Raw genomic sequence first — 26,904 nt, forward strand, 5'->3', positions numbered from 1 at the left:
ACTTAAAGTCAGTAATGACATAAAAAGTTGAAATTGTGCTATTAAAAAGTCGAAATTATTACAAAGTCAGTCATAATTATGAGATAAAAAGACAAATAAAGATGAAATTATGACATACTAAGTCACAATTATTAGATAAAATGTCAAGCTTATTAATGAACAAATGTTATCAAGCAGATTTATTTCAGCGCTCTATGAAAATGCACTATAAACATGTTTATTATTGTAAAGATGAATTGTGTGTTCTCATTTCTCCCGGCCCGTTGATCAGGTCCACGTCCTCTTCGAGATACGAAGACAAATTGAGACAAAAACTAAATATGACGTACTATTGATGTCAATCAAATTTTTTGACTAAAAAAGTGAAAAATATGAGGAAAAAAGTCAAAACTATGAGATGAGTCATTCTTGAAATACTTTCTTTCCCGTTTATTGTCCTGGTCTCGTTGAGCAGGTCCACGTCCTCTATCCAGAGAGAGGCAGCCCTGATGTTCCAGGGAGGGAGCCCGTACGTCATGCAGATCCTCGGCCTGTACAAGGGCCGTCTGGGGGAGTCCCGGCTCCCGCTGCAGTGTGGGCTGGTGATGGAGTTCATGGCCAAGGGCTCGGTGTCCGGGCTCCTGCAGACGCTGGCCGGGCCCCCCCCGTGGCCCCTGGGCTTCCGCATGGCTCATCAGATCGGCCTGGGCATGAACTTCCTCCATCAGCTGAGTCCTCCTCTGCTGCACCTCGACCTGAAGCCCAGCAACGTGCTCCTCAACGACAGCCTCGTCGCCAAGGCCAGTCCACGCATGCACTACACACATGTGCAGCCACACAGCCTTACAAACAAAATTATGTATCGGTATTGATGTCTAACACATTTTTTGACTTAAAAGTTTGTTCGACATCAATACCGATATATAAAAAAATATTGGCTTATAAAGTCAATTATGGCTTTGAAATTATGATATTAATAAGTTGAAATTCTAACATTGAAATTATGAGATAAAAAGAAAAATCGAGAAAAAGTTTGTTCAACATCAATACCGATTTAAAAAAAATGGCTTATAAAGTCAGTTATGACATAAAAAGTCGGAATTATGATATTAAAAAGTTAAAATTATGACATTGAAATTATGAGATAAAAAGAGAAAAAAAAAATTATGACATACTAACTCATAATTATGAGATAGAGTCAAGCTTATGACTGAACAGATTTTACACGCAGACAGCCTCGACGCCAAACATGTCGAGCCACACAATCCTAAAAAATAAATAAAATTACATATCGGTATTGATGTCGAACAAATTTTTTGGACTTAAAAATTTGTTCGACCATCAATACCAAAATATAATTTATTGTTAATTTTTTTAGGCATCGATAAAGTCAATTATCGATTATTCAATTAATAAAAAAAGTCAATTATTTTGAATTATTAGTCGAAATTATGACTTTGAAATGATGATATTAAAAAGTTGAAATTATGACATTGAAATTATGAGATAAAAAGACAATTGAGAAAAAACTAAATTATGACATACTAACTCATAATTATGAGATAAAGTCAAGCTTATGACTGAACAGATTTTACACACAGTCAGCCTCGACGCCAAACATGTTGAGCCACACAATCCTAAAAAAATATATATATATATATATCGGTATTGATGTCGAACAAATTTTTTTACTTAAAAGTTTGTTCGACATCAATACCGATATAAAAAATAAACTTTTGGCTTATAAAGTCAATTTTGACATAAAAAGTCGAAATTATGACTTTGAAATTATGATATTAAAAAGTTGAAATTATGACATTGAAATTATGAGATAAAAAGACAATTGAGAAAAAACTTAATTATGACATACTAACGCATATGACTGAACAGATTTTATAATGTATTTCAGAGCTCTATGAAAATGCAGTATATACCTGTTGAGCCACACAATCTTTGAAACATATATAATAGCCTAATATATATCGGTATTGATGCCGAACAAATCTTTTGGCTTAGAAAGTCTATTATGACATAAAAAGTCGAAAATATGACATCAAGTTTAATTTTGACTTATGATAATTACTATGAAATAAAAGGTCAAAATTGACACAAAAAGTCAAACTTTTGACATACTAAGTGATAATTTTGACTTTTGTGCAATAGTTATGAAAAGTTGAAATTATGAAATAAAAACAAAATTATGACTGTCATGAGTTGAAAAGTCGAAATTTTGACATGCAAAGTTATAATTTTTACTTTTATGTAATAATTCTGACAAAAAGTTGAAATTATCAAGTAAAAGGTTTAAATTTCGTCTAATGTAGTAATTATGACAGTCGAATTTGACAAAAAAGTCAAATATATGATAAACTAAGTGATCGTTTTTATTTATGTAATAATTATGACAAGAAGTTGAGATTATGACATATAAATTAATAATTAATAAATTAATAATTATGACACACAAGTTATAATTATGACACATAAGTCAGTCGAAGACATGCCAAGTGCAAGAGGGAGGGTAAGTTATTCAGACTCAAGATTTTTGAAACAATGATGTCCACCGATAAATCATTTACAGTAAACACTGCGATATTCCATACAAAACAGGAATTGTCCACTTTGATTTGATGGTGACTTGAGAGAGTAGTGCGATTAAAAGGTTTACATGACTATAATGTTTCTGTGAAACTCCTGAAGCTTGACTCCAGCTCTCTCCGATGGATCAGGATGAGATTGGGACATAAACCATCAGATCGTCTCCTGAATGATTATAATCTGCTTTAAAAACAAAGACTGACGGTAAAGACTGAACGATCCTCCTTGAGGCCGAGAGTTCAAACAGAGTCCTAATGGAACGTGACCTCTTGACCTCTCCTGCAGGGCCGCGGGAAGTGGGGGTGCTGGGGGTGCTGCAGCACTGTTTGTTTAGTCAATGTTTAGTCATTAGTCAATGTTTGTTCATTAAAATTAATTAATTTTTAGCATTTAGTCATTTATTTGTAATAAACACTTTAAGTGGGATATTTAAAAAAATGTTATTTATATGTTAAATTATCTTTTTTAAAACATAAGCACAGAGTGTTTTTTTAGTAATATTGTGTAATATTGTGTGTGTGTGTGTGTGTCGAAAGAATTTGTCCGCAGCTGCTCAAAAAAAAAAAAAAAAAAAACCGTCAAAAACCCCACTGTCAGTGTTTTGTAAGGAACAGGCAAATATGTATAATATAGCAGGAGACATTTTAATTGTTTACTAATAAAACAGTTCTTTTAAATGTCAGTGTCGGCTAGACAGATGAAGTTCGACGACTCGCGATCTTTACAGCGCCAGAGAGAAATGCACGTTTCATACGAATTACATAAGCAGCGCAGTCTGTTTTCTTTCGTTTTGAATTGTTCTGCTTAAAAGTAGACATTTCAAGCTATCTATATGTCTCAGGTCTGTGAGGCAACAGGCTACCTTATAGGCCTACGCTGAGTTTCGGTTCATTTATGAGACCAGCTCCATGTTCGCCAGCGCCTCCGTGTCCTGATTATCTATTTTCTAATAGCCTACTTCTTATTTATTAAATCCAGACAATTGGTTGATGAAACATTGATTAAAATTAAGATACAATTAATACAAAACGAAATTAAATTTAAAGACAGGCTTTGTGCTTTCAGTTTGAGGTCTCTGTGAAAGTTTTAAAACATTCTTTTAGTGCCGCTTTAGAGCGCTCACGTCCGTAGCGGAGAACTGTCTGTAACATTTTTTTGTGAAATAAATTTTTTAAAAAATGCGACTTAGTCCAGTGCGACTTAGGCTATATATGTTTTTTTCTTCCTCGTGGCACATTTTTTGACTGATATGCGACTCCAGAGCGACTTATAAAATAGGCTACGGTAAGTTATTTCTTCTTTTTGTGCAAATGTCCCATAAAGTCCCATCCTTTAAGGATTAATTTATGTCCCGTTGACCGGTCCATTGCATTACGAATAAAAGCAGAATGAATAAAGTCAAAAATGTGATGTGCAGTCAGGTGGTTTGAGTGTGTGGCCGTTTTTTGATGAGTTTTATAGTCTTGATATTGTTTCTTATTCAAAAGTAGTGACCCCCCCCCCCCCAAAAAAAAAATCAGCACCCCCAACCAAAAACCTCTTCCCGCGGCCCTGCTCTCCTGCACGTTTCTCCTGTGTTGATGTGCTAGTTTAGTTTTTACCACAGTTTACAATAAGGTCTAATGTGTAGAGATGCTTGATATATCGGCCACCATATCGGTATCAGCCGATATATGATCGTTTTTAATGTTATCGTTATCGGCCCTAAAAATAAAATTTGGCCGATATATTAGAGCTGATTAATAATGTAGTATTTCCTTTAGCTGAGACTCTTCAGATGCGCACTGTTCAACATGATGGGTTTGAATCACTTGAAATATAGGAATAACTTTAAAAAGGAAAATACAGTAAAGTAGTGCATGTCTGTCTCATCGGCTACATAAAATGATCATGAGAACATTATAATTGTGTGTTTGAGACGTGGATTTTAATGGTGAGATTATCAGTTATCGCCTTTCAAATATAAAGAATTATCGGCTGAAATTTAGATATCGGTGCGTCCCTAATAATTGTTATTATAAAAGAGCTTTTATATAATGTCTGATTCATTTACACAAATCATGTTTTTAATTTACTGCAAAATGATCAGTTTAAGTTTAATGAGAGAGAGTCTGATTCAAATCCTCCACATCTCATTGCTGATAAATGCTTCACTCAGCGCAGATTTAGGATGTTATCATCGCAATATTCCTTCTAGAATTAAACTCTACGTCCATATCAGCAGAGACTGGCTGTGTTTAACCCTTTGTCTCCAACCTGCAGATCACAGATACATTTTTACATGAAATATATATTTTCAAAATCATGTTTTACTCTAAAACTGTGAGAAAATCAAAGTCATAAAACTAAACAAGTTGTGTTTCAAATATGATCTTGATATCTCAAAAAACGATCTTTCAGTGAGATGTTGTTTGGCTGCAGTACCAAACGCTTCCACTAGAGGAAACTCGTCTCCATTCATTTCCAATGCGCTCGTTTCTGACCGCGAAGAGCTCAAGTGTGACTATTTTTTCAGGACCATTTAACCTTCTCGAATCATGTCCATGAGCAAAAACCTTTACCAAGTTTCGTACCATTCCGGTGATGAAAAACATAAAAAATAAAGTAAAAAAAAAACGGATGTACAATTTTTCGGTCAGAAATGACCAAGAGCCCCATCCTCCACATCTCACTGCTGATAAATGCTTCTGTCAGCAGATTCAGGCCATATTCTTTCTAAGATTATCAACTTACTTAAGCTGGACTGTGACGCTACTTGACTAGGTTGAAATTCAGCGGTGTAACGTTGTGTGTAACGCCTTGTGTAACGATGTGTGTAACGCCTTGTGTAACGCTGTGTGTAACGCCGTGTGTAATGTCGTGTGTAACGCCATGTGTAACGATGTGTTGTAACGCCTTGTGTAACGATGTGTGTAACGCTGTGTGTAACGCCGTGTCTAACGCCGTGTGTAACGATGTGTGTAACGCCTTGTGTAACGATGTGTGTAACGCTGTGTGTAAAGCCGTGTCTAACGCCGTGTGTAACGATGTCTGTAACGCGGTGTGTAACGCGGTGTGTAACGCGGTGTGTAACGCTGTGTGTGGTCTGCAGATCACAGACTTCGGCTTGTCTCGAGTGGCTCTCAGCGTGTCGAGGTGTTCGGGCGAGCGAGACGAGGACGAGGGAGGAACGCTGAGCTACATGCCTCCTGAAGCACTGCAGTCCGTCAACTACAAGCCCAGCAAAGCCTCCGATGTCTACAGGTTATCCCTGTCTTACTCAGTATTGTTGACTTGTTTCCAGTCCACATGTCAAACACTTCTTAAATCAAGATGCATTTACTAAAGTACTAAAATGACTTGTTTTCTGGGGAAATTAAAGTGAGTTTTTGCTTTAAACATGCAAAATTATCTGATTAAGATTATTTTTCTTACCCAATTAACAGATAATTTTGCTTTTTTTTTTAAAATCAACTCACTTAATTTTGATTAATTCCCCCGAAAAACAGGACATAATATCTTATGACATTTTACTAATCTAGTAAATGCATCTTGATTTAAGAAGTGTTTGACAAACAAGTAAAGTGTTTGTGCCCCACAACACCTCACCCTTTATTTATATATATATATATATAATATATCAATTTGTTTGGTTTGACTCTATATATTTTTATCTTCTTTTCATCTTCTCTCAACAACCTCTCCGTCTCTCTGATAATTTACTTTTTTTCCTTTCTTTTTTTTTTCCTTATTGCATCTTTGATTAATACTATTGCGGTAACACTTTACAGTAAGTTTCATTAGTCAACATTAGTTAATGTATTAACTAACATGAACTAACCATGAGCAATACATTTGTTATTGTATTTATTCATCTTTGGTAACATTAGTTGATAAAAGTAAAGCTGTTCATTGTTTGTTCATGTTAGTTCACAGTGCAGTAACTAATGTGAACAAGATTTAAATTAAAAATGAACATTAACAAAGATGAATAAATGCTTGTAAGTGCGGTTCATTATTAGTTCATGCTAACTAATGTAGTTAACTAATGTTATATATAGTATATATATATACTCATACTCAAATTTATTTATTAGGATAAACCCCTTGAGATGCACCACTCGTTTTCGAGGGGGTCTTAAAATACATCACAACCATCACAAAAGAACAATAATCAAATAAACAAAAATAGTTATACATGTCAATATTCAAATAGACAACAAACAAACGCACACAGAACCACAAATACAAGACGAAAAAAAAAAATATATATATATATATACATACATACATATATATACACACATACACACACATACATACATACACATACATACACATATACATACACACATTTACAGAAATATAAAGAACTTTACAAAGAACTTTACAACCACTAGATGGTCAAACTGACAGAAATACATTTAATATTGTATGTACGTGGATCACAAAATAATAATACAATTAATTTAAGTATAGGATATACACAATGTGTCAGCATCATACATTACAGAGCAGTCAATCACAAGGTAAGAAGACAGGGTATACTTAAACATCCCAAATGAAGTGATGGATCTAATATCAGAAGGTAAGTTGTTCCAATCTAAAATAGCTTTAAACATAAAAGCTCTTTTGCCAACTGATTTCTTAGCTCGAGGGACAGAAAAGTAAAGCTGAACAGAGTGCCTCAATTGATAATTTGAAGTAATTGGAACAAAATACTGTTTTAGATAAGAAGGGTAATTGAAATGAATACATTTGAATACTAGTTGAAGCCAGTGAATTTGTCGTCTTATATTTAGAGATGGCCAATTAAGGGCATTATACATTGTGCAATGATGCGTGAGAAAGGGACATCCAAGGACAAATCTGCTCAGTCTGTTGTATGCTGTTTTAAGACGACAAAGATCAGATTTTACAGAGTTTTGATTAACATCATCACAATAATCAAAAATCGGAAGTATAAGTTGGGAGGCAGGTTTCTTGCGCACTCTCTGAGTAAAACAGTTACGAGCTCGATAAAGAACATTAATTCCATAGTTGACTTTATTTAAAACATGATCAATATGTGGTTTGAAAGACAGCTCAGAATCAAGCCATACACCCAGATATTTAACATTTTCAACTTGAAGCAAAGGAGTACAGTCAGAGCAAGGTATTATACAAGAATCGGGTTCAGATTTGAGTTTCTGTCTGGTACCAAAAATCATAAGATATGATTTAGTTTTGTTAAGCAATAATTTGTTATGAAAAAGCCAATCTTGTAAAATGTTGAAATTATACTGAAGACACGCTTGGATTTGAAGAAGATCAGGTTTAGATGTATATAAGACAGTGTCATCGGCATAAAGTTGAGCACAACAGTTATTAAAAATTGATGGTAAGTTATTAACATAGATAGAAAAAAGGAGTGGTCCCAAAGTTGAGCCCTGGGGCACACCTCTTTGTTGAATCAACAAATTAGATTTAATTCCATGTAGGAAGACACATTGTTTTCTATTGTGGAGATATGAACTAAACCACAGTACTGCACTTTTAGACGGGCCTATAGCATAGAGTTTATCTAAAAGTAAGTAGTGATCAACAAGATCAAATGCTTTAGTCAAGTCAATAAATATCGCACCTGTACGTTCCCCATTATCTGCAGCAGAGAACACATCATTGGGCAGTAGATGTAGAGTGGTTAGACCTAAAGCCAGATTGAAATGGTGATAAGATATTGTTTGCTACGGTGGCCCAGTAGTGCACAACACAACGAAATGTAAAAAGCAAACATAAGTTCACAACACAACGGAAAATCCACAACACAACGGAAACAAGCCACAACACAACGGAAAATCCACAACACAACGAAATAAGGCCACAACACAACGGAAATGCTCCCGACCACTAGAGGGCTCTTGGAGCCCAGTAAAGTTAGTTTTCCAAGCCATTGTTCATTAGAGAGTCAGCAGTCTATAAAAATATATCAACACCACGATTAGTTTTAACAGTATGTAGCTAACCATTGTTTATCGACATTTATTAATTCAAAATCACCTACGTGCATTATAGCTGCATATTTATACTCTAGAATGCTTTGACGCGCTACCACAGCGCATTATCCCTGAGGGAACGTCTACCAATTCCTCCAAGTTGTTAAAACGTATAATTTGTTTTAATTAAAATTACTTTTAACATTCAAAAACAGACATATTCAAAATCCAAAGCTTGATTGTATTTGATAGTAGACTGACTTAATATGACTTTTATAATGACTTAATAATGATTTTTCCAATACCCTTCATGTATTTACAGTAATTAACAATTATTTTTTTTAGGAAATTTCTGTAAAAGTTTTTTTTTCTTTTATCATGTTCCTAGTGACCAGACTGACTTATTATAGGTGGAATTGTGCCAATTCCTTCCTATTTCACCAAATGGTTTTTATTTTTATTTATCAAATTATATTATAATAAATTATACGTTTTAACCACTTGGTGGAATTGCCAGACGTGCCCTGCGCTGTGGAAGCGCGTCCAAGCATTCTCGAGTATAAATCAAATACGCAGCTATAATTCATGTAGGTTATTTTGAAGTAATATTTTATGTTGATATACACTGTTAAAACTAATCGTGGTATTTATATATAAAGACTGCTGACTCTATAGAACAATGGCTTGGAAAACTAACTTTACTGGGCTCCAAGAGCCCTCTAGTGGTCGGGGGAGCATTTCCGTTGTGTTGTGGCTTTATTTCGTTGTGTTGTGGCTTATTTCCGTTGTGTTGTGGCTTTAATTCGTTGTGTTGTAGATTTTCCGTTGTGTTGTAGATTTTCCGTTGTGTTGTAGATTTTCCGTTGTGTTGTAGATTTTCCGTTGTGTTGTGGCTTTATTTCGTTGTGTTGTGGCTTATTTCCGTTGTGTTGTGGCTTTATTTCGTTGTGTTGTGGATTTTCCGTTGTGTTGTAGATTTTCCGTTGTGTTGTGGCTTTATTTCGTTGTGTTGTGGCTTTATTTCGTTGTGTTGTGGATTTTCCGTTGTGTTGTGGCTTTATTTCGTTGTGTTGTGGCTTTATTTCGTTGTGTTGTGGCTTGTTTCCGTTGTGTTGTGAACTTATGTTTGCTTTTTACATTTCGTTGTGTTGTGCACTACTGGGCCACCGTAGTTTGCACTAAGAAAATGTGAGAGTTGGTTATAAATTAATTTTTCAAACACTTTAGCAATAGAGCATATAATAGATATGGGTCTATAATTGTTAAGATCTAATGCATCTCCTCCTTTATGTATTGGAGTGATGCGTGCGCATTTCCAAATGACTGGTAACTCACATGACGTCAGAGAGAGATTAAATAAATCAGTAAGAGGATACATAAGAATATGGGATGCTAATTTGATAAACTTATTTTCTAAACCATCAAGTCCAGCACCACTGTTCACATTTAATTCATTAATGACATACTGAACTTCATCTGGTTGAATTTTCCTAAAATGAAAAGAACTGTGACTGGGCAAAGTATTATTAAAAAAAAACATTACATGGATCAGATTCGGGTATTAAGGTAGAACAGACAGAAGAGAAATGATGATTGAATGCTTGAGCAATAGATAGAGAGTCATGTAGAATTGTATTAGCAACTCGTATTTGATTAATACAATGTTTATCTGATGTAGTGGTAATATTTCTATTTTTTTTCCAGAATTGTTTTGGATTCTTAAAATCATTACTGAGGCTATCCTTATAGTAGTTGGATTTTGCATTACGGGTTTTAGTCTTGGTCATATTTCTCAACTGCCTGTATACTTCACCAATCTACATTAGCCCTTGTACGGCAGAATAATGACCATGCTTTATCCCTCTGCCCAAAGAGCCTAATAAGTTCCGAGTCAATCCAGGGGAGATGTTTACCCTTGACCTTAACTGTTTTCCAAGGAGCATGTTTGTCCAGAACATCCATAAACTCGTTATAAAAGAAATCCCAAGCGTCGTGTACATTAGGTATAAGTTGGTATCTGTCCCAATTTATAGCGATCAAATCATTGATAAATAAATCTGAGTTCAGTTTCTTATATTGTCTGATTTTGATAAGTTTTGGTGGTGATTTAGGTAGTTTGATTTTCCATACACAATAGACTATCGAGTGCTCACTAAGGCAGTCAGACATAACACCTACCCTTAGGAATCTGTCTGGGTGTGAAGCGCGTATCCAGTCAAGCAAGGATTGAGATGTAGGAGTAATACGAGTAGGCTCCTTAAAGGAGAACTCTGGTCAATTTTAACATTGAGCTCATTTTTTTGTACATTTGGAGTGGAGTTCACGCGCTTGATCTCGGCAATCGACTACTTTGGACTTCACCCGAAAACAGGATGTAAACAGGTATTTGCGCTGGCTTAAATAACATCATTTTTATACATATCTTTCACATCTACTGCAGTCAGATTCACTCGTGTTCACTCAGAAGGAATCACTCACATGACCTGTGCACTTGTAATGACACATCAAGGATGTTAAGAGGCTAAAAGCAGGTTTAGTACTTGCCCTATTGAAGTCAACAGGGTGCAAATTTTAAAAATAGAATAACTCTGTGTAGGCAACACCGATTTGTGTCGTTGTTCTCTGTATTGACAGCACTCCAAATGTACAAAAAAATGAGCTCAATGTTAAAATTGACCGGAGTTCTCCTTTAATTAGCTGTGTGATATTTAAGCTGCTAAGTAGATTTTTTACTTTATCAGATGACTTATCTAACCAGTTTTTATTGAAATCCCAAAGCAAGATAATTTCGTTTTTACAGTTAATAGTGGATATCAGATGATCAAAGGTTTCAGCTGGCGAAGAGGGTGGTCTATATATGCTCCCGATAATTAAACTTTTATTTTCGTGAAAAATTACCTTAACAAAAACACATTCAAAATGTAGAGGCTCGACTGTGGGTATGGTTAACTCCGATATGAACTCAGAGGAGACATATATAGCCACACCTCCACCTCTGGAACTCCTATCGGATCTAGGGTATAATTTGGAAGATTAATTTCAGTATCTGGTATATTACTATTAAGCCATGTTTCAGAAAGAGTAATGATGTTAGGTTTATATAATACAACCCGTGCACGAAGTAAGTCCATTTTAGGGATAAGACTCCTAATATTCAAATGCACAGTTTTTATTCCTTTAGCATCATTCATTCAGAAAGCGAATACTGGTAATGCTACTACTGTCACTGCTCAAAAATAAATGTAAAAGTAGTTGGATCCAAAAAGATAATACAAAATTATAGTGGTTGCAGGATTCTTTTGATACAATAAAAACACACAAAAAAAAAACACAAAAGAACATCTATTAAACTCAAGGCTCAGTCTGCATTAATATGAAATAATGGAAAATGTAGCTCAAAGAGATAAATAAATAAAGAGGCAGCATTTAAAGTCAGTAAGGGGCAATAGTAATCATACGCTAGAAGGCTATACCAATAGAGAAAAAAAAAAAAAAAAAAGTTGTTGTGACAGCAGGATGTTAAACAACAACAACTGAAAGCAATCACCTGTTGCATCAAACTATAACACAAGAAGAGTGATGTCATATGTATAATGAGCATTGTTCTACATATATATTAGGAAACTTATAATAGAGAGATACACGTACATCCTACTTTCGGTTTAATGTGTTTTGTATTGATGGTATAAAAATAAAAAAGGACTAGAGATTAGAGCTTAGTTTACGTCAGCCTCCTCGAAACCCCGCCCACCAAACACACGCCAGCCAATCAGACGTCAGATAAAGTGATTGACAGGCAGAGAGTGTTTCCTGAGCAGGCTGTAGTATCATGACTAATGTGTGTTTTGTGAATGTTTGCTCTCCAGCTACGGTGTCCTGCTGTGGTCAATCATCACGGGGAAGGAGCCGTACAGCAGTAAGCATCTCCTTTTTCTATTTTTTATGTGCTTTTTCTCAGATAAACATTACACTTCAATCAGATGTACATCAGATATCTTCATATCAAAAACATACGCACACAACATACAAATATATTCCCATACACACACAATACAGTCGTGTTTGCCGTACATCTCCTCATCAGAAATGTTTCTTTTTAACAAAACAACAACAAAAGAAGAAAAGAACTGTACATGTAGGGAGTAGTCTTTCTGTGAACATATTATGTTCTTTGTACTGTATTGATCTGTCCGACTAAAACACATTTATGGTGAAACGGATGAAAGAGGAAGAGAGGAGATGCTGGATGACAGGATTTTGTTTGGATAAGAAATTAATGTTTGGAATCCATATTTGATAAGCTGTGACTCAGTTAAGCTTGTGACTCTGGATCAACCTAAAACATTCTTTTTAACACAGTTTATTTTGAGTGTCCTAATTTTACAAGTTGCAAGTTACAAAAAAAAGCACAAGCAGTGTCTAATCACGGCCGGGTTTTCTCCGAGTCTGATCTGATGACTCCGATCGCACTGGTATTACACACAATGTTAAACAGACCCGGGACCCGAAGTAATAGATTCGGACCCGACCCGGACCCGGCTGATCATTTAAAATATAGACCCGTACGGGTCCCGGGTCGACAGGCCTCGGGTTCACTGTGAAGACCTCTAGTCTGAAGTAAAGAGTTTAGGTAAAAGGGGGCAGAGCCAGTGGTTGTTCTGTAGGCAAACGTCAGTGACTTGAATTTGATGCGAGCGGACACTGGCAACCAGTGCAGTTTAGTGAGGAGAGGAGTGACGTGTGCTCTCACAGATCCTAGTGATGACCTGTAGATGGAGAAGAGAAGCGGTCCCAGCACTGAGCCCTGAGGCACTCCAGTATCTAGATGTTGGGTCTCAGACACCTCACCCCTCCACGGCACCCTAAAGGACCAGCTGAGAGCTTAGACTCGAACCACTGCAGTGCGGTTCCCGAGATGCTCTTCAACTTTAGGATTGACAGGAGGAAAAGTAAACACTCACAGGCTGATGATCTCTCCTGTTGTTCGACTGATGTCTCCCCCACCGGTGTGTGTGTGTGTTCCAGATGCTGGGTCCAGCCTGGTGCGGTTTCGGATCCCTCTGGGCGACCGGCCGGACCTGAGCCTGATCCGCCTCGGCGAGACTGAAGGACTGGAGGGACTGGTGGAGCTCATGAGGAGCTGCTGGGACCAGGACGCCCAGCGCAGACCCTCCTTCCTCGGTCAGGAACACCAGCAGCTTCACATTCATTCATTTATATACGGCTTATTTTAATGTTTTATTTTTTTTTTAAATATCATTAATCTGTGCATTAATAAGCGCATTAATTCATTATTTATTTGTTATAATCTTTTTATTTGTTTATTTTAATCATTTTTTTAATTTTTCAATTTTTCAATCTTTAAGATGCCAAATATGATCATCTTTGTATTCATTTATTACTTATTCAAATCAAATTTCATTTTTATTTTATTTATATACCTATTTAGTTTAGTAGTGTTTTTTTTACACTTCTTTTCTTTTTTATGTAAATGAAATTTTATTAATCCGTTTTTATTTATTTTAATCAAGTGAATAAACATATATTTATTTAATCTTATTATTTTTCTATCTTTAAGATGCAAAATATGATCATCTTTGTTATTTATTTATTTAAATCAAATTTCATTCATTTAAATAAAGATTTTATTTATTTGTTATAATATTTTTTTTATTTGTTAACTTTAATCAAATGTTTTTATTTATTTATTTTTCAATCTTTTAGATGCCAAATACGATCATCCAAATATTTAAATCAAATTTTATTTATTTATTGTAATAAATATTGTTTTATTTAAATTAATTAATTTAGATCTGTAGTTTAGCAGTATGTTTTTTATTTTTACATTTCTACATTCTACATTCTTATTTTTATTTATTTAAAAAAAATATTTTAATTTTGTAATATCTTAATTTATTATTTATTTAAAAAATATATTTTTCATTTTAATCAAATGTATTTGTTTATTTAGTTAATCTTGTTATTTTTTTATTTATTATTATTATTTTGTATCAAATGTATTTATTTAAATCAAATTTCATTTATTTAATCAGTTTTAATTTTTTTATCAAATTTCTTAATTTAATCAGACGTTTTATTTAATGTTATTTACATAAAATTCTATTTATTTTTAATAATTAAAAAAAATCTAATATTTCTTATTCTTGGATTATTTTCATGATTGACATGGTTTACTGAGTGATGTGTGTGTAATGTGTAATGTGTGCTGGTGTGTGTTTTACTGAGTGATGTGTGTGTAATGTGTAATGTGTGCTGGTGTGTGTCCAGACTGTGTGAATGTGACGGAGAGGATCTTGGAGAAGCACCAGCGTGGGATCAGTGATGCCGTCAGAGACGTCCTCAAACACCTGGTCACACACACTTCTCACACACACACTTCTCACATTCAGCTCATTCAGTTCTTCTTCAGTGTCAGCTGATCGGCTGCAGATCGCTTGGCTTTTCCTTAATTCAGTCGTATCAAACTTAAAGCCACATAAAGTCTTGATCATTTCAAGAGGTGTTATATTTGAGCATGGAAAAGCAGCAATCATATTTTAAATTAATCTAAATATAATCATTTATAAGTTTGAATCATCTCTTTTCTTAAAACATGGTTGAAGGCTGAAATTTGATGTTTATAATTTGATCAAACTCTGAGAGCATGAATATATAATTTGATGTTTGGGTCTCACTAGATCTCTGTCCGGATCATATGGAAATCATTTTATTTGTGCAGGTCTTAAAAAGCCTTAATTGCAGATACTCATAATCAAATGCATGTGTGTGTGTGTGTGTGTGTGTATCTGAACCGGTCGAGTTGACCAGATCTTCTCTGCTCTTCTCATTATTAGGATGGTGACGTCTGTTCCGGTCTGAGATCAGTCCATATCTCCCGTAACCCACAGAACGGTGCGTTCACACGTCCACATCTGTGTGTTCTACGCGTCCACGTCTGTGTGTTCTACGCGTCCACGTCTGTGTGTTCTACACGTCCACATCTGTGTGTTCTACACGTCCACATCTGTGTGTTCTACACGTCCACATCTGTGTGTTCTACACGTCCACATCTGTGTGTTCTACACGTCCACATCTGTGTGTTCTACACGTCCACGTCTGCGTGTTCTACACGTCCACGTCTGCGTGTTCTACACGTCCACGTCTGTGTGTTCTACGCGTCCACATCTGTGTGTTCTACACGTCCACGTCTGTGTGTTCTACACGTCCACGTCTGTGTGTTCTACACGTCCACATCTGTGTGTTCTACACGTCCACGTCTGTGTGTTCTACACGTCCACGTCTGTGTGTTCTACACGTCCACGTCTGTGTGTTCTACGCGTCCACGTCTGTGTGTTCTACGCGTCCACATCTGTGTGTTCTACACGTCCACATCTGCGTGTTCTACACGTCCACGTCTGCGTGTTCTACACGTCCACGTCTGCGTGTTCTACACGTCCACGTCTGCGTGTTCTACACGTCCACGTCTGCGTGTTCTACGCGTCCACATCTGTGTGTTCTACACGTCCACATCTGTGTGTTCTACACGTCCACGTCTGTGTGTTCTACACGTCCACGTCTGTGTGTTCTACACGTCCACGTCTGTGTGTTCTACGCGTCCACATCTGTGTTCTACGCGTCCACGTCTGTGTGTTCTACACGTCCACATCTGTGTGTTCTACACGTCCACATCTGTGTGTTCTACGCGTCCACGTCTGTGTTCTACACGTCCACGTCTGCGTGTTCTACACGTCCACGTCTGCGTGTTCTACACGTCCACGTCTGCGTGTTCTACACGTCCACATCTGCGTGTTCTACACGTCCACGTCTGCGTGTTCTACGCGTCCACGTCTGCGTGTTCTACGCGTCCACGTCTGCGTGTTCTACGCGTCCACGTCTGCGTGTTCTACGCGTCCACGTCTGCGTGTTCTACACGTCCACGTCTGCGTGTTCTACACGTCCACGTCTGCGTGTTCTACACGTCCACGTCTGCGTGTTCTACACGTCCACGTCTGCGTGTTCTACACGTCCACGTCTGCGTGTTCTACACGTCCACGTCTGCGTGTTCTACACGTCCACGTCTGCGTGTTCTACACGTCCACGTCTGCGTGTTCTACGCGTCCACGTCTGCGTGTTCTACGCGTCCACATCTGCGTGTTCTACACGTCCACGTCTGCGTGTTCTACACGTCCACGTCTGCGTGTTCTACACGTCCACGTCTGCGTGTTCTACGCGTCCACGTCTGCGTGTTCTACGCGTCCACGTCTGCGTGTTCTACGCGTCCACGTCTGCGTGTTCTACGCGTCCACGTCTGCGTGTTCTACGCGTCCACGTCTGCGTGTTCTACGCGTCCACGTCTGCGTGTTCTACGCGTCCACGTCTGCGTGTTCTACGCGTCCACGTCTGCGTGTTCTACGCGTCCACGTCTGCGTGTTCTACGCGTCCACGTCTGCGTGTTCTACGCGTCCACGTCTGCGTGTTCTACGCGTCCACGTCTGCGTGTTCTACACGTCCACGTCTGCGTGTTCTACGCGTCCACGTCTGCGTGTTCTACGCGTCCACGTCTGCGTGTTCTACGCGTCCACGTCTGCGTGTTCTACGCGTCCACGTCTGCGTGTTCTACGCGTCCACGTCTGCGTGTTCTACGCGTCCACGTCTGTGTGTTCTACACGTCCACGTCTGTGTGTTCTACGCGTCCACATCTGTGTTCTACGCGTCCACGTCTGTGTGTTCTACACGTCCACATCTGTGTGTTCTACACGTCCACGTCTGTGTGTTCTACGCGTCCACGTCTGTGTGTTCTACGCGTCCACGTCTGTGTGTTCTACGCGTCCACGTCTGTGTGTTCTACGCGTCCACGTCTGTGTGTTCTACACGTCCACGTCTGTGTGTTCTTCACGTCCACGTCTGTGTGTTCTACACTTCCACGTCTGTGTGTTCTACACGTCCACATCTGTGTGTCCACGTGTAGAACACACAGACGTGGACGTGTAGAACACACAGACGTGGACGCGTAGAACACGCAGACGTGGACGCGTAGAACACGCAGACGTGGACGCGTAGAACACGCAGACGTGGACGCGTAGAACACGCAGACGTGGACGCGTAGAACACGCAGACGTGGACGCGTAGAACACGCAGACGTGGACGCGTAGAACACGCAGACGTGGACGCGTAGAACACGCAGACGTGGACGCGTAGAACACGCAGACGTGGACGCGTAGAACACGCAGACGTGGACGCGTAGAACACGCAGACGTGGACGCGTAGAACACGCAGACGTGGACGCGTAGAACACGCAGACGTGGACGCGTAGAACACGCAGACGTGGACGCGTAGAACACGCAGACGTGGACGCGTAGAACACGCAGACGTGGACGTGTAGAACACGCAGATGTGGACGTGTAGAACACGCAGACGTGGACGTGTAGAACACGCAGACGTGGACGTGTAGAACACGCAGATGTGGACGCGTAGAACACGCAGACGTGGACGTGTAGAACACGCAGACGTGGACATCTGTGTGTGCGTGTTCTACGCGTCCACGTCTGCGTGTTCTACGCGTCCACGTCTGCGTGTTCTACGCGTCCACGTCTGCGTGTTCTACGCGTCCACGTCTGCGTGTTCTACGCGTCCACGTCTGCGTGTTCTACGCGTCCACGTCTGCGTGTTCTACGCGTCCACGTCTGCGTGTTCTACGCGTCCACGTCTGCGTGTTCTTCACGTCCACGTCTGCGTGTTCTACGCGTCCACGTCTGCGTGTTCTACGCGTCCACTTCTGTGTGTTCTACGCGTCCACGTCTGTGTGTTCTACGCGTCCACGTCTGTGTGTTCTACGCGTCCACGTCTGTGTGTTCTACGCGCCCACGTCTGTGTGTTCTACGCGTCCACGTCTGTGTGTTCTTCACGTCCACGTCTGTGTGTTCTTCACGTCCACGTCTGTGTGTTCTACGCGTCCACATCTGTGTGTTCTACGCGTCCACATCTGTGTGTTCTACGCGTCCACATCTGTGTGTTCTTCGCGTCCACATCTGTGTGTTCTTCACGTCCACGTCTGCGTGTTCTACGCGTCCACGTCTGCGTGTTCTACGCGTCCACGTCTGCGTGTTCTACGCGTCCACGTCTGCGTGTTCTTCGCGTCCACGTCTGCGCGTTCTACGCGTCCACGTCTGCGCGTTCTACGCGTCCACGTCTGCGCGTTCTACGCGTCCACGTCTGCGCGTTCTACGCGTCCACGTCTGCGCGTTCTACGCGTCCACGTCTGCGCGTTCTACGCGTCCACGTCTGCGCGTTCTACGCGCCCACGTCTGTGTGTTCTACGCGTCCACGTCTGCGTGTTCTACGCGTCCACGTCTGCGCGTTCTACGCGTCCACGTCTGCGCGTTCTACGCGCCCACGTCTGTGTGTTCTACGCGCCCACGTCTGTGTGTTCTACGCGCCCACGTCTGTGTGTTCTACGCGTCCACGTCTGCGCGTTCTACGCGTCCACGTCTGCGCGTTCTACGCGTCCACGTCTGCGCGTTCTACGCGTCCACGTCTGCGTGTTCTACGCGTCCACGTCTGCGTGTTCTACGCGTCCACGTCTGCGTGTTCTACGCGTCCACGTCTGCGTGTTCTACGCGTCCACTTCTGTGTGTTCTACGCGTCCACGTCTGTGTGTTCTACGCGTCCACGTCTGTGTGTTCTACGCGTCCACGTCTGTGTGTTCTACGCGCCCACGTCTGTGTGTTCTACGCGTCCACGTCTGTGTGTTCTTCGCGTCCACGTCTGTGTGTTCTTCACGTCCACGTCTGTGTGTTCTACGCGTCCACATCTGTGTGTTCTACGCGTCCACATCTGTGTGTTCTACGCGTCCACATCTGTGTGTTCTTCGCGTCCACATCTGTGTGTTCTTCACGTCCACGTCTGCGTGTTCTACGCGTCCACGTCTGCGTGTTCTACGCGTCCACGTCTGCGTGTTCTACGCGTCCACGTCTGCGTGTTCTTCGCGTCCACGTCTGCGCGTTCTACGCGTCCACGTCTGCGCGTTCTACGCGTCCACGTCTGCGCGTTCTACGCGTCCACGTCTGCGCGTTCTACGCGTCCACGTCTGCGCGTTCTACGCGTCCACGTCTGCGCGTTCTACGCGTCCACGTCTGCGCGTTCTACGCGTCCACGTCTGCGCGTTCTACGCGTCCACGTCTGCGCGTTCTACGCGCCCACGTCTGTGTGTTCTACGCGTCCACGTCTGCGCGTTCTACGCGTCCACGTCTGCGCGTTCTACGCGTCCACGTCTGCGCGTTCTACGCGCCCACGTCTGTGTGTTCTACGCGCCCACGTCTGTGTGTTCTACGCGTCCACGTCTGCGCGTTCTACGCGTCCACGTCTGCGCGTTCTACGCGTCCACGTCTGCGTGTTCTACGCGTCCACGTCTGCGTGTTCTTCGCGTCCACGTCTGCGCGTTCTACGCGTCCACGTCTGCGCGTTCTACGCGTCCACGTCTGCGCGTTCTACGCGTCCACGTCTGCGCGTTCTACGCGTCCACGTCTGCGCGTTCTACGCGTCCACGTCTGCGCGTTCTACGCGTCCACGTCTGCGCGTTCTACGCGTCCACGTCTGCGCGTTCTACGCGCCCACGTCTGCGCGTTCTTCGCGTCCACGTCTGCGCGTTCTACGCGTCCACGTCTGCGCGTTCTACGCGTCCACGTCTGCGCGTTCTACGCGTCCACGTCTGCGCGTTCTACGCGTCCACGTCTGCGCGTTCTACGCGTCCACGTCTGCGCGTTCTACGCGTCCACGTCTGCGCGTTCTACGCGTCCACGTCTGTGTGTTCTACGCGCCCACGTCTGTGTGTTCTACGCGTCCACGTCTGTGTGTTCTTCACGTCCACGTCTGTGTGTTCTTCACGTCCACGTCTGTGTGTTCTACGCGTCCACATCTGTGTGTTCTACGCGTCCACATCTGTGTGTTCTACGCGTCCACATCTGTGTGTTCTTCGCGTCCACGTCTGCGTGTTCTTCACGTCCACGTCTGCGTGTTCTACGCGTCCACGTCTGCGTGTTCTACGCGTCCACGTCTGCGCGTTCTTCGCGTCCACGTCTGCGCGTTCTACGCGTCCACGTCTGCGCGTTCTACGCGTCCACGTCTGCGCGTTCTACGCGTCCACGTCTGCGCGTTCTACGCGTCCACGTCTGCGCGTTCTACGCGTCCACGTCGTCTGCGCGTTCTACGCGTCCACGTCTGCGCGTTCTACGCGTCCACGTCCACGTCTGTGTGTTCTACGCGTCCACGTCTGTGTGTTCTACACACACTGTTATCTGAATGACTATAGAGCAGAAGCAGTTCATCAATATTTTCTTCTTCTTTGTGTCTTTCAGAAGAACGTCCTCAGGATGTCACCGGATCACTTCCCAAACAGGTATTATATTATGTTATGTTATGTTATGTTATGTTATATTATATTATATTATATTATATTATATCATGTTATATTATATTATATCATATTATATCATGTTATATTATATTATATTATATTATTTTATATTATTTTATGTTATGTTATATAATATTATATTGTTATATTATGATATATTACACTGTTTTATTATATTATGTTATATTATATTATACAGTACAAAATATTATGTTATAATATATTACGTCATATTATACAGAACAAAATATTGTTGTTATATTATGTTTTATTATGTTATGTTATATTATATTACAATATATTATGTTGTTATGTTATGTTATATTATATTTTATTAAATTACATTGAATTATATCATATTATGTCTATTATATTGTTATATTATATTATATTATACAGAACAAAATATTATATTTTTATATTATATTTTATTAAGTCACATTACATTATAACATTATGTTTATTAAATTGTTATATTATATTATACAGAACAAAATATTATATTATGGTACATTATGTTATAGGCCTGTTATGTTATATTATAAAAAAAAATAATTTTAACTATTTTAACAAAGTAAAAGCATTATTAATAATTGTTAAATAATTTTACTGATGTAATATTATATTTTGTATATATTTCTTATTTAATTTTACATAATTACAGTATTTATTAAATTAATAATACATTATTTTATTAAATTGTTATTAATATTTAAGTTATTAATTTTATTTTATCAATGGCAATGTTGACAGAGAATTTAATATTAATTAAAATATATATTATATTATATATTATTATTATATTATATTATATTATATATATATATATATATATATATATATATTCTTTTTTTTTATATTCTTATTAATATTAAATTTTCTGTCAACACTGCCATTCTTGGTCTGCTAAACGATGATAAGAGTACATGAGCTTTTTCAATTCACTGCATCTCTAGTTAAATTATTCAATCAGTTTCAGTGTGAAATAAAGAGATGAATGAAAGTAAAGGTAAACGTGCGCTGTAAATAAGCTCACCGTAACCACAGCTGTATCTCTGTCTCGTAGGAAACAGGAGCCAGTGACCCCGACCCCGTGAACAGAGGTGATCTGAACATTAATCAGAAACGCACAGTGTTGATTCCCATGATTTGTTGGTGCTGAATGCGTTTGTTTGTGTTGTTGCAGACTCGTTTCCTCGTCCCGCTGCGCCTCTGACGCCTCCCAGAACCACACAGGTCTGAAACCAGCCCAGTCAAACTAACTAACTAACCCTTCATACGACTGACCGGCTCACAGGTTTATGTGTTTGTTTCTTACAGCGCCAAACGTCGACTCCAGGTCAGTGTTCTGAAGGTTTACTCAGGATGTCCAACATTTCTTGAGAAAGTGTAATTGAAACTCATGCAGAAATCCGTAAACATGGTGCATTTCTCAGGACGTCACCGTAAAAAATAAAAAATGCATATTTTCCAGTTTAACAGTCAAAAATGACAGAATTATTATCATTTTTTGTCAATGCAAAGAATGTAATATATTTTAGTTTGATAGTGTTTTTTATTTTATGGTACTACATTATATTTACACTGTATTTATAATCCATTTATTCACTTTTTGAGCATATAGACCTGAAAATTACATTTACAACTTAAACTGTGGTAAATCTTGAACGCTTTAGAGCGACAGACTGAAGTTTGATCTCTTTTTGAAGACGACACTCGGCAGATTATTGCAGAAGTGAAAAAAAGTTAGAAAATTGAACTTAAAAAAAGTTACAGAATTGTACGTTTATATTTATGAAAAATGTGCAAAAATACTATTTTAAATTTTTATATGAAATATATATTTTCAAAATCATGTTTTACTCTAAAACTGTGAGAAAATCAAAGCCATAAATCTAAACAAGTTGTGTTCCAAATATGATCATGATATCTCAAACAATGATCTGTCAGTGAGATGTTGTTCGGCTGCAGTTCCAAACGCTTCCACTAGAGGAAACTCGACTCACATTAATTTCCAATTCGCTCGTTTCTGACCGCGAGGAGCTCAAGTGTCCACAAATACTGAGGAAAGTTAGTTTGGGACTTAAACAGACCCATGTTAGTCCTACAGAATCACCAAATGTTGATCAAAGAATTACATAGTGAACATGTTTAGGGTTTATGAGTTCCCAGCATGCATTGCAGCATGAACTGTTTGCCGACCTTCTCTTCACACACTTCTCTACACCTGGTCACTTCATCATGTGTTTTTACTGATCGGATATCTGATCTGGTGAAACGGGATCTTCAATTCTGCTGCTATATGCACATCTAACGAGTTCACACCAATGAAAGCAAGAGATATGAGCTGCATTTTATTTATTATCAGGTAATTTCATGATCAAAGAGCGCAGTCGGAGAGAGAGCGGCAACAGCACTGGTAAGATCATTTAGTCTGATTTTATACTGTAATGCATGTCATATAACACACACTTACACACGTTCATCTTTTAAAGTCCCCCGTAGTCGATCAGTGTATCCTTTAAAACTCATCTTTGATGAATAATATAATGACATATCTTCATGCCTTAAAATAGCTTGACTGTAACTCGACACCCTTGCCTCATTTAGTATGCACGGTTCTATGAATATGCAAATTAGCCCCGCCTCCATTGGTTACAAGGTAGTTTGTGACGTCAGAAACACCAGCGATTTAATTTAGCGTTCATTTAGTGTGATCAGTTATTAAAATAAATCAAACTGGCTTGTCATGTGATACATTCAAGTACAGATTTGAATTGATTGACAACTCTACTTTTAAGTGAATATTCTGCATAAATGGTGCAGACTGCATGATGATAAAACTCCTTGAGCAATAACTGTTGAAGGTCAGACATCAGTAATCATCAGCTCTTCTCCAATCAGGAACTGAAAGCTTGACTCCCTCGTTCGCTTCTCTGCTTCTCTTTTAGGCGTCCACATCAACATGTCCAACGTGCTCGGAGTTCAGATCGGAAACCACAACTGCATGAACATTATTCAGAGATCCCGGCAGAGACACCAGACCAAATAAAGCCCTAGAGACATTATGAGACTGGAAGTGGCGAGGTTGGTTTAGAAGAGTGAGGAAAACTCCAGGGTTTTCAGTCTTCAGGCTGAACGAGTCACGAGTTTGGCCAACAAAATTGAAAGAAAGAAGTTATATTTTGCATGCAGGATTTTTTTTCCTCTCTTTGCGATTATGATTTATTCATATATGTACGGAAGCTTGTTTCCGCCACAGAATTTTAAAAGATAATTGCAACTTTTTATCTCACAATTGCAACTTTATATCATGCAGTTCTGACTTTCTGACTTTAAATCTCCCATTTACATGATATAAAGTTAGAATTGCAAGATATAAACATGCAATTCTGAGAAAAAAGTCAGAATTCTGACTTTATATCACGCAATTCTGACTTTATATCACGCAATTCTGACTTTATATCTCGCAATTCTGACTTTATATCACGCAATTCTGACTTTATATCTCGCAATTCTGACTTTATATCACGCAATTATGACTTTATAACTCGCAATTCTGACTTTATATCACACAATTATGACTTTATATCACGCAATTCTGACTTTATAACTCGCAATTCTGACTTTATATCACGCAATTCTGACTTTATATCTCGCAATTCTGACTTTATAACTCGCAATTCTGACTTTATAACTCGCAATTCTGACTTTATATCACACAATTATGACTTTATATCACGCAATTCTGACTTTATAACTCGCAATTCTGACTTTATATCTCGCAATTCTGACTTTATAACTCGCAATTCTGACTTTATAACTCGCAATTCTGACTTTATAACTCGCAATTCTGACTTTATAACTCGCAATTCTGACTTTATAACTCGCAATTCTGACTTTATATCACGCAATTCTGACTTTATATCACGCAATTCTGACTTTATATCACGCAATTCTGACTTTATATCACGCAATTCTGACTTTATATCTCGCAATTCTGACTTTATATCACGCAATTCTGACTTTATAACTCGCAATTCTGACTTTATATCACACAATTATGACTTTATATCACGCAATTCTGACTTTATATCACGCAATTCTGACTTTATATCTCGCAATTCTGACTTTATAACTCGCAATTCTGACTTTATAACTCGCAATTCTGACTTTATATCACACAATTATGACTTTATATCACGCAATTCTGACTTTATAACTCGCAATTCTGACTTTATATCTCGCAATTCTGACTTTATAACTCGCAATTCTGACTTTATAACTCGCAATTCTGACTTTATAACTCGCAATTCTGACTTTATAACTCGCAATTCTGACTTTATAACTCGCAATTCTGACTTTATAACTCGCAATTCTGACTTTATAACTCGCAATTCTGACTTTATAACTCACAATTCTGACTTTATAACTCACAATTCTGACTTTATAACTCGCAATTCTGACTTTATATCACGCAATTCTGACTTTATAACTCGCAATTCTGACTTTATAACTCGCAATTCTGACTTTATATCACGCAATTCTGACTTTATAACTCGCAATTCTGACTTTATAACTCGCAATTCTGACTTTATAACTCGCAATTCTGACTTTATAACTCGCAATTCTGACTTTATAACTCGCAATTCTGACTTTATATCACGCAATTCTGACTTTATATCACACAATTATGACTTTATATCACACAATTCTGACTTTATAACTCGCAATTCTGACTTTATAACTCGCAATTCTGACTTTATAACTCGCAATTCTGACTTTATATCACGCAATTCTGACTTTATAACTCGCAATTCTGACTTTATAACTCGCAATTCTGACTTTATAACTCGCAATTCTGACTTTATATCACGCAATTCTGACTTTATAACTCGCAATTCTGACTTTATATCACGCAATTCTGACTTTATAACTCGCAATTCTGACTTTATAACTCGCAATTCTGACTTTATAACTCACAATTCTGACTTTATAACTCGCAATTCTGACTTTATAACTCGCAATTCTGACTTTATAACTCGCAATTCTGACTTTATAACTCGCAATTCTGACTTTATAACTCGCAATTCTGACTTTATATCACACAATTATGACTTTATATCACACAATTCTGACTTTATAACTCGCAATTCTGACTTTATAACTCGCAATTCTGACTTTATAACTCGCAATTCTGACTTTATATCACGCAATTCTGACTTTATAACTCGCAATTCTGACTTTATATCACGCAATTCTGACTTTATAACTCACAATTCTGACTTTATATCTCGCAATTCTGACTTTATATCACGCAATTTTGACTTTATAACTCACAATTCTGAGAATTCTCCGAATTGTGAGATAAAAAGTCGCAATTACCTTTTTTTACTTTTCCTTCTGTGGCGGAAACAAGCTTCTATATATATTTGTATGACTTAGTTTTTTTTTTTTCATAATTCCAACTTTTTATGTCATAATTACTCCAAACCAAGTTTTTTGAAGACAAATCAGATTCATGAAGACTATGGGACATGCCACTGTTTTAACAATCAACTGTAAAAGAGCTAATACTTTTCTTACCTTTGATTAAAATGTATATTTTTATCAAGCTGTGTCTCTGTGTGTTGCATATTCCCGTGTGCTTTATGATCAGTCATATGAGGAGGAGGATCAGGAGTGATGGTGTGTGTGGTTTAGTCAACAGGCTCCTGGTGACTTTATAACACGCAATTCTGACTTTATATCTCACAATTATGACTTTATATCTCACAATTCTGACTTTATATCTCACAATTATGACTTTATATCTCACAATTCTGACTTTATATCTCACAATTATGACTTTATATCTCACAATTCTGACTATATCTCGCAATTCTGGCTTTATATCTCGCAATTCTGACATTATATCACGCAATTCTGACTTTATATCGCAATTCTGACTTTATATCTCGC

General features: G+C 38.9%; 1 protein-coding gene across 1 annotated transcript in view; it reads left to right on the top strand.

Annotated features, from left to right (window-relative positions):
- ripk3 (receptor-interacting serine-threonine kinase 3) overlaps window positions 1–26,557 on the top strand; it is a 27,228-nt gene extending 671 nt beyond the window's left edge. Inside the window, exons 2-13 of the mRNA XM_081359587.1 lie at window positions 455–779; window positions 5,669–5,820; window positions 12,398–12,447; window positions 13,557–13,712; window positions 14,820–14,902; window positions 15,386–15,443; window positions 20,885–20,925; window positions 22,010–22,046; window positions 22,130–22,179; window positions 22,264–22,282; window positions 23,312–23,362; window positions 23,895–26,557. Of these exons, the coding sequence (XP_081215713.1) occupies window positions 455–779; window positions 5,669–5,820; window positions 12,398–12,447; window positions 13,557–13,712; window positions 14,820–14,902; window positions 15,386–15,443; window positions 20,885–20,925; window positions 22,010–22,046; window positions 22,130–22,179; window positions 22,264–22,282; window positions 23,312–23,362; window positions 23,895–23,995 (1,123 nt within the window). The 3' untranslated portion in view covers window positions 23,996–26,557. The remainder of the gene's footprint in view (window positions 1–454; window positions 780–5,668; window positions 5,821–12,397; window positions 12,448–13,556; window positions 13,713–14,819; window positions 14,903–15,385; window positions 15,444–20,884; window positions 20,926–22,009; window positions 22,047–22,129; window positions 22,180–22,263; window positions 22,283–23,311; window positions 23,363–23,894) is intronic.
- The last annotated feature ends 347 nt before the right edge of the window (window positions 26,558–26,904 follow it).

The sequence above is a fragment of the Scardinius erythrophthalmus genome (assembly GCF_964197995.2).
Source record: "Scardinius erythrophthalmus genome assembly, chromosome: 2".
Taxonomy (NCBI): Eukaryota; Metazoa; Chordata; class Actinopteri; order Cypriniformes; family Leuciscidae; genus Scardinius; species Scardinius erythrophthalmus.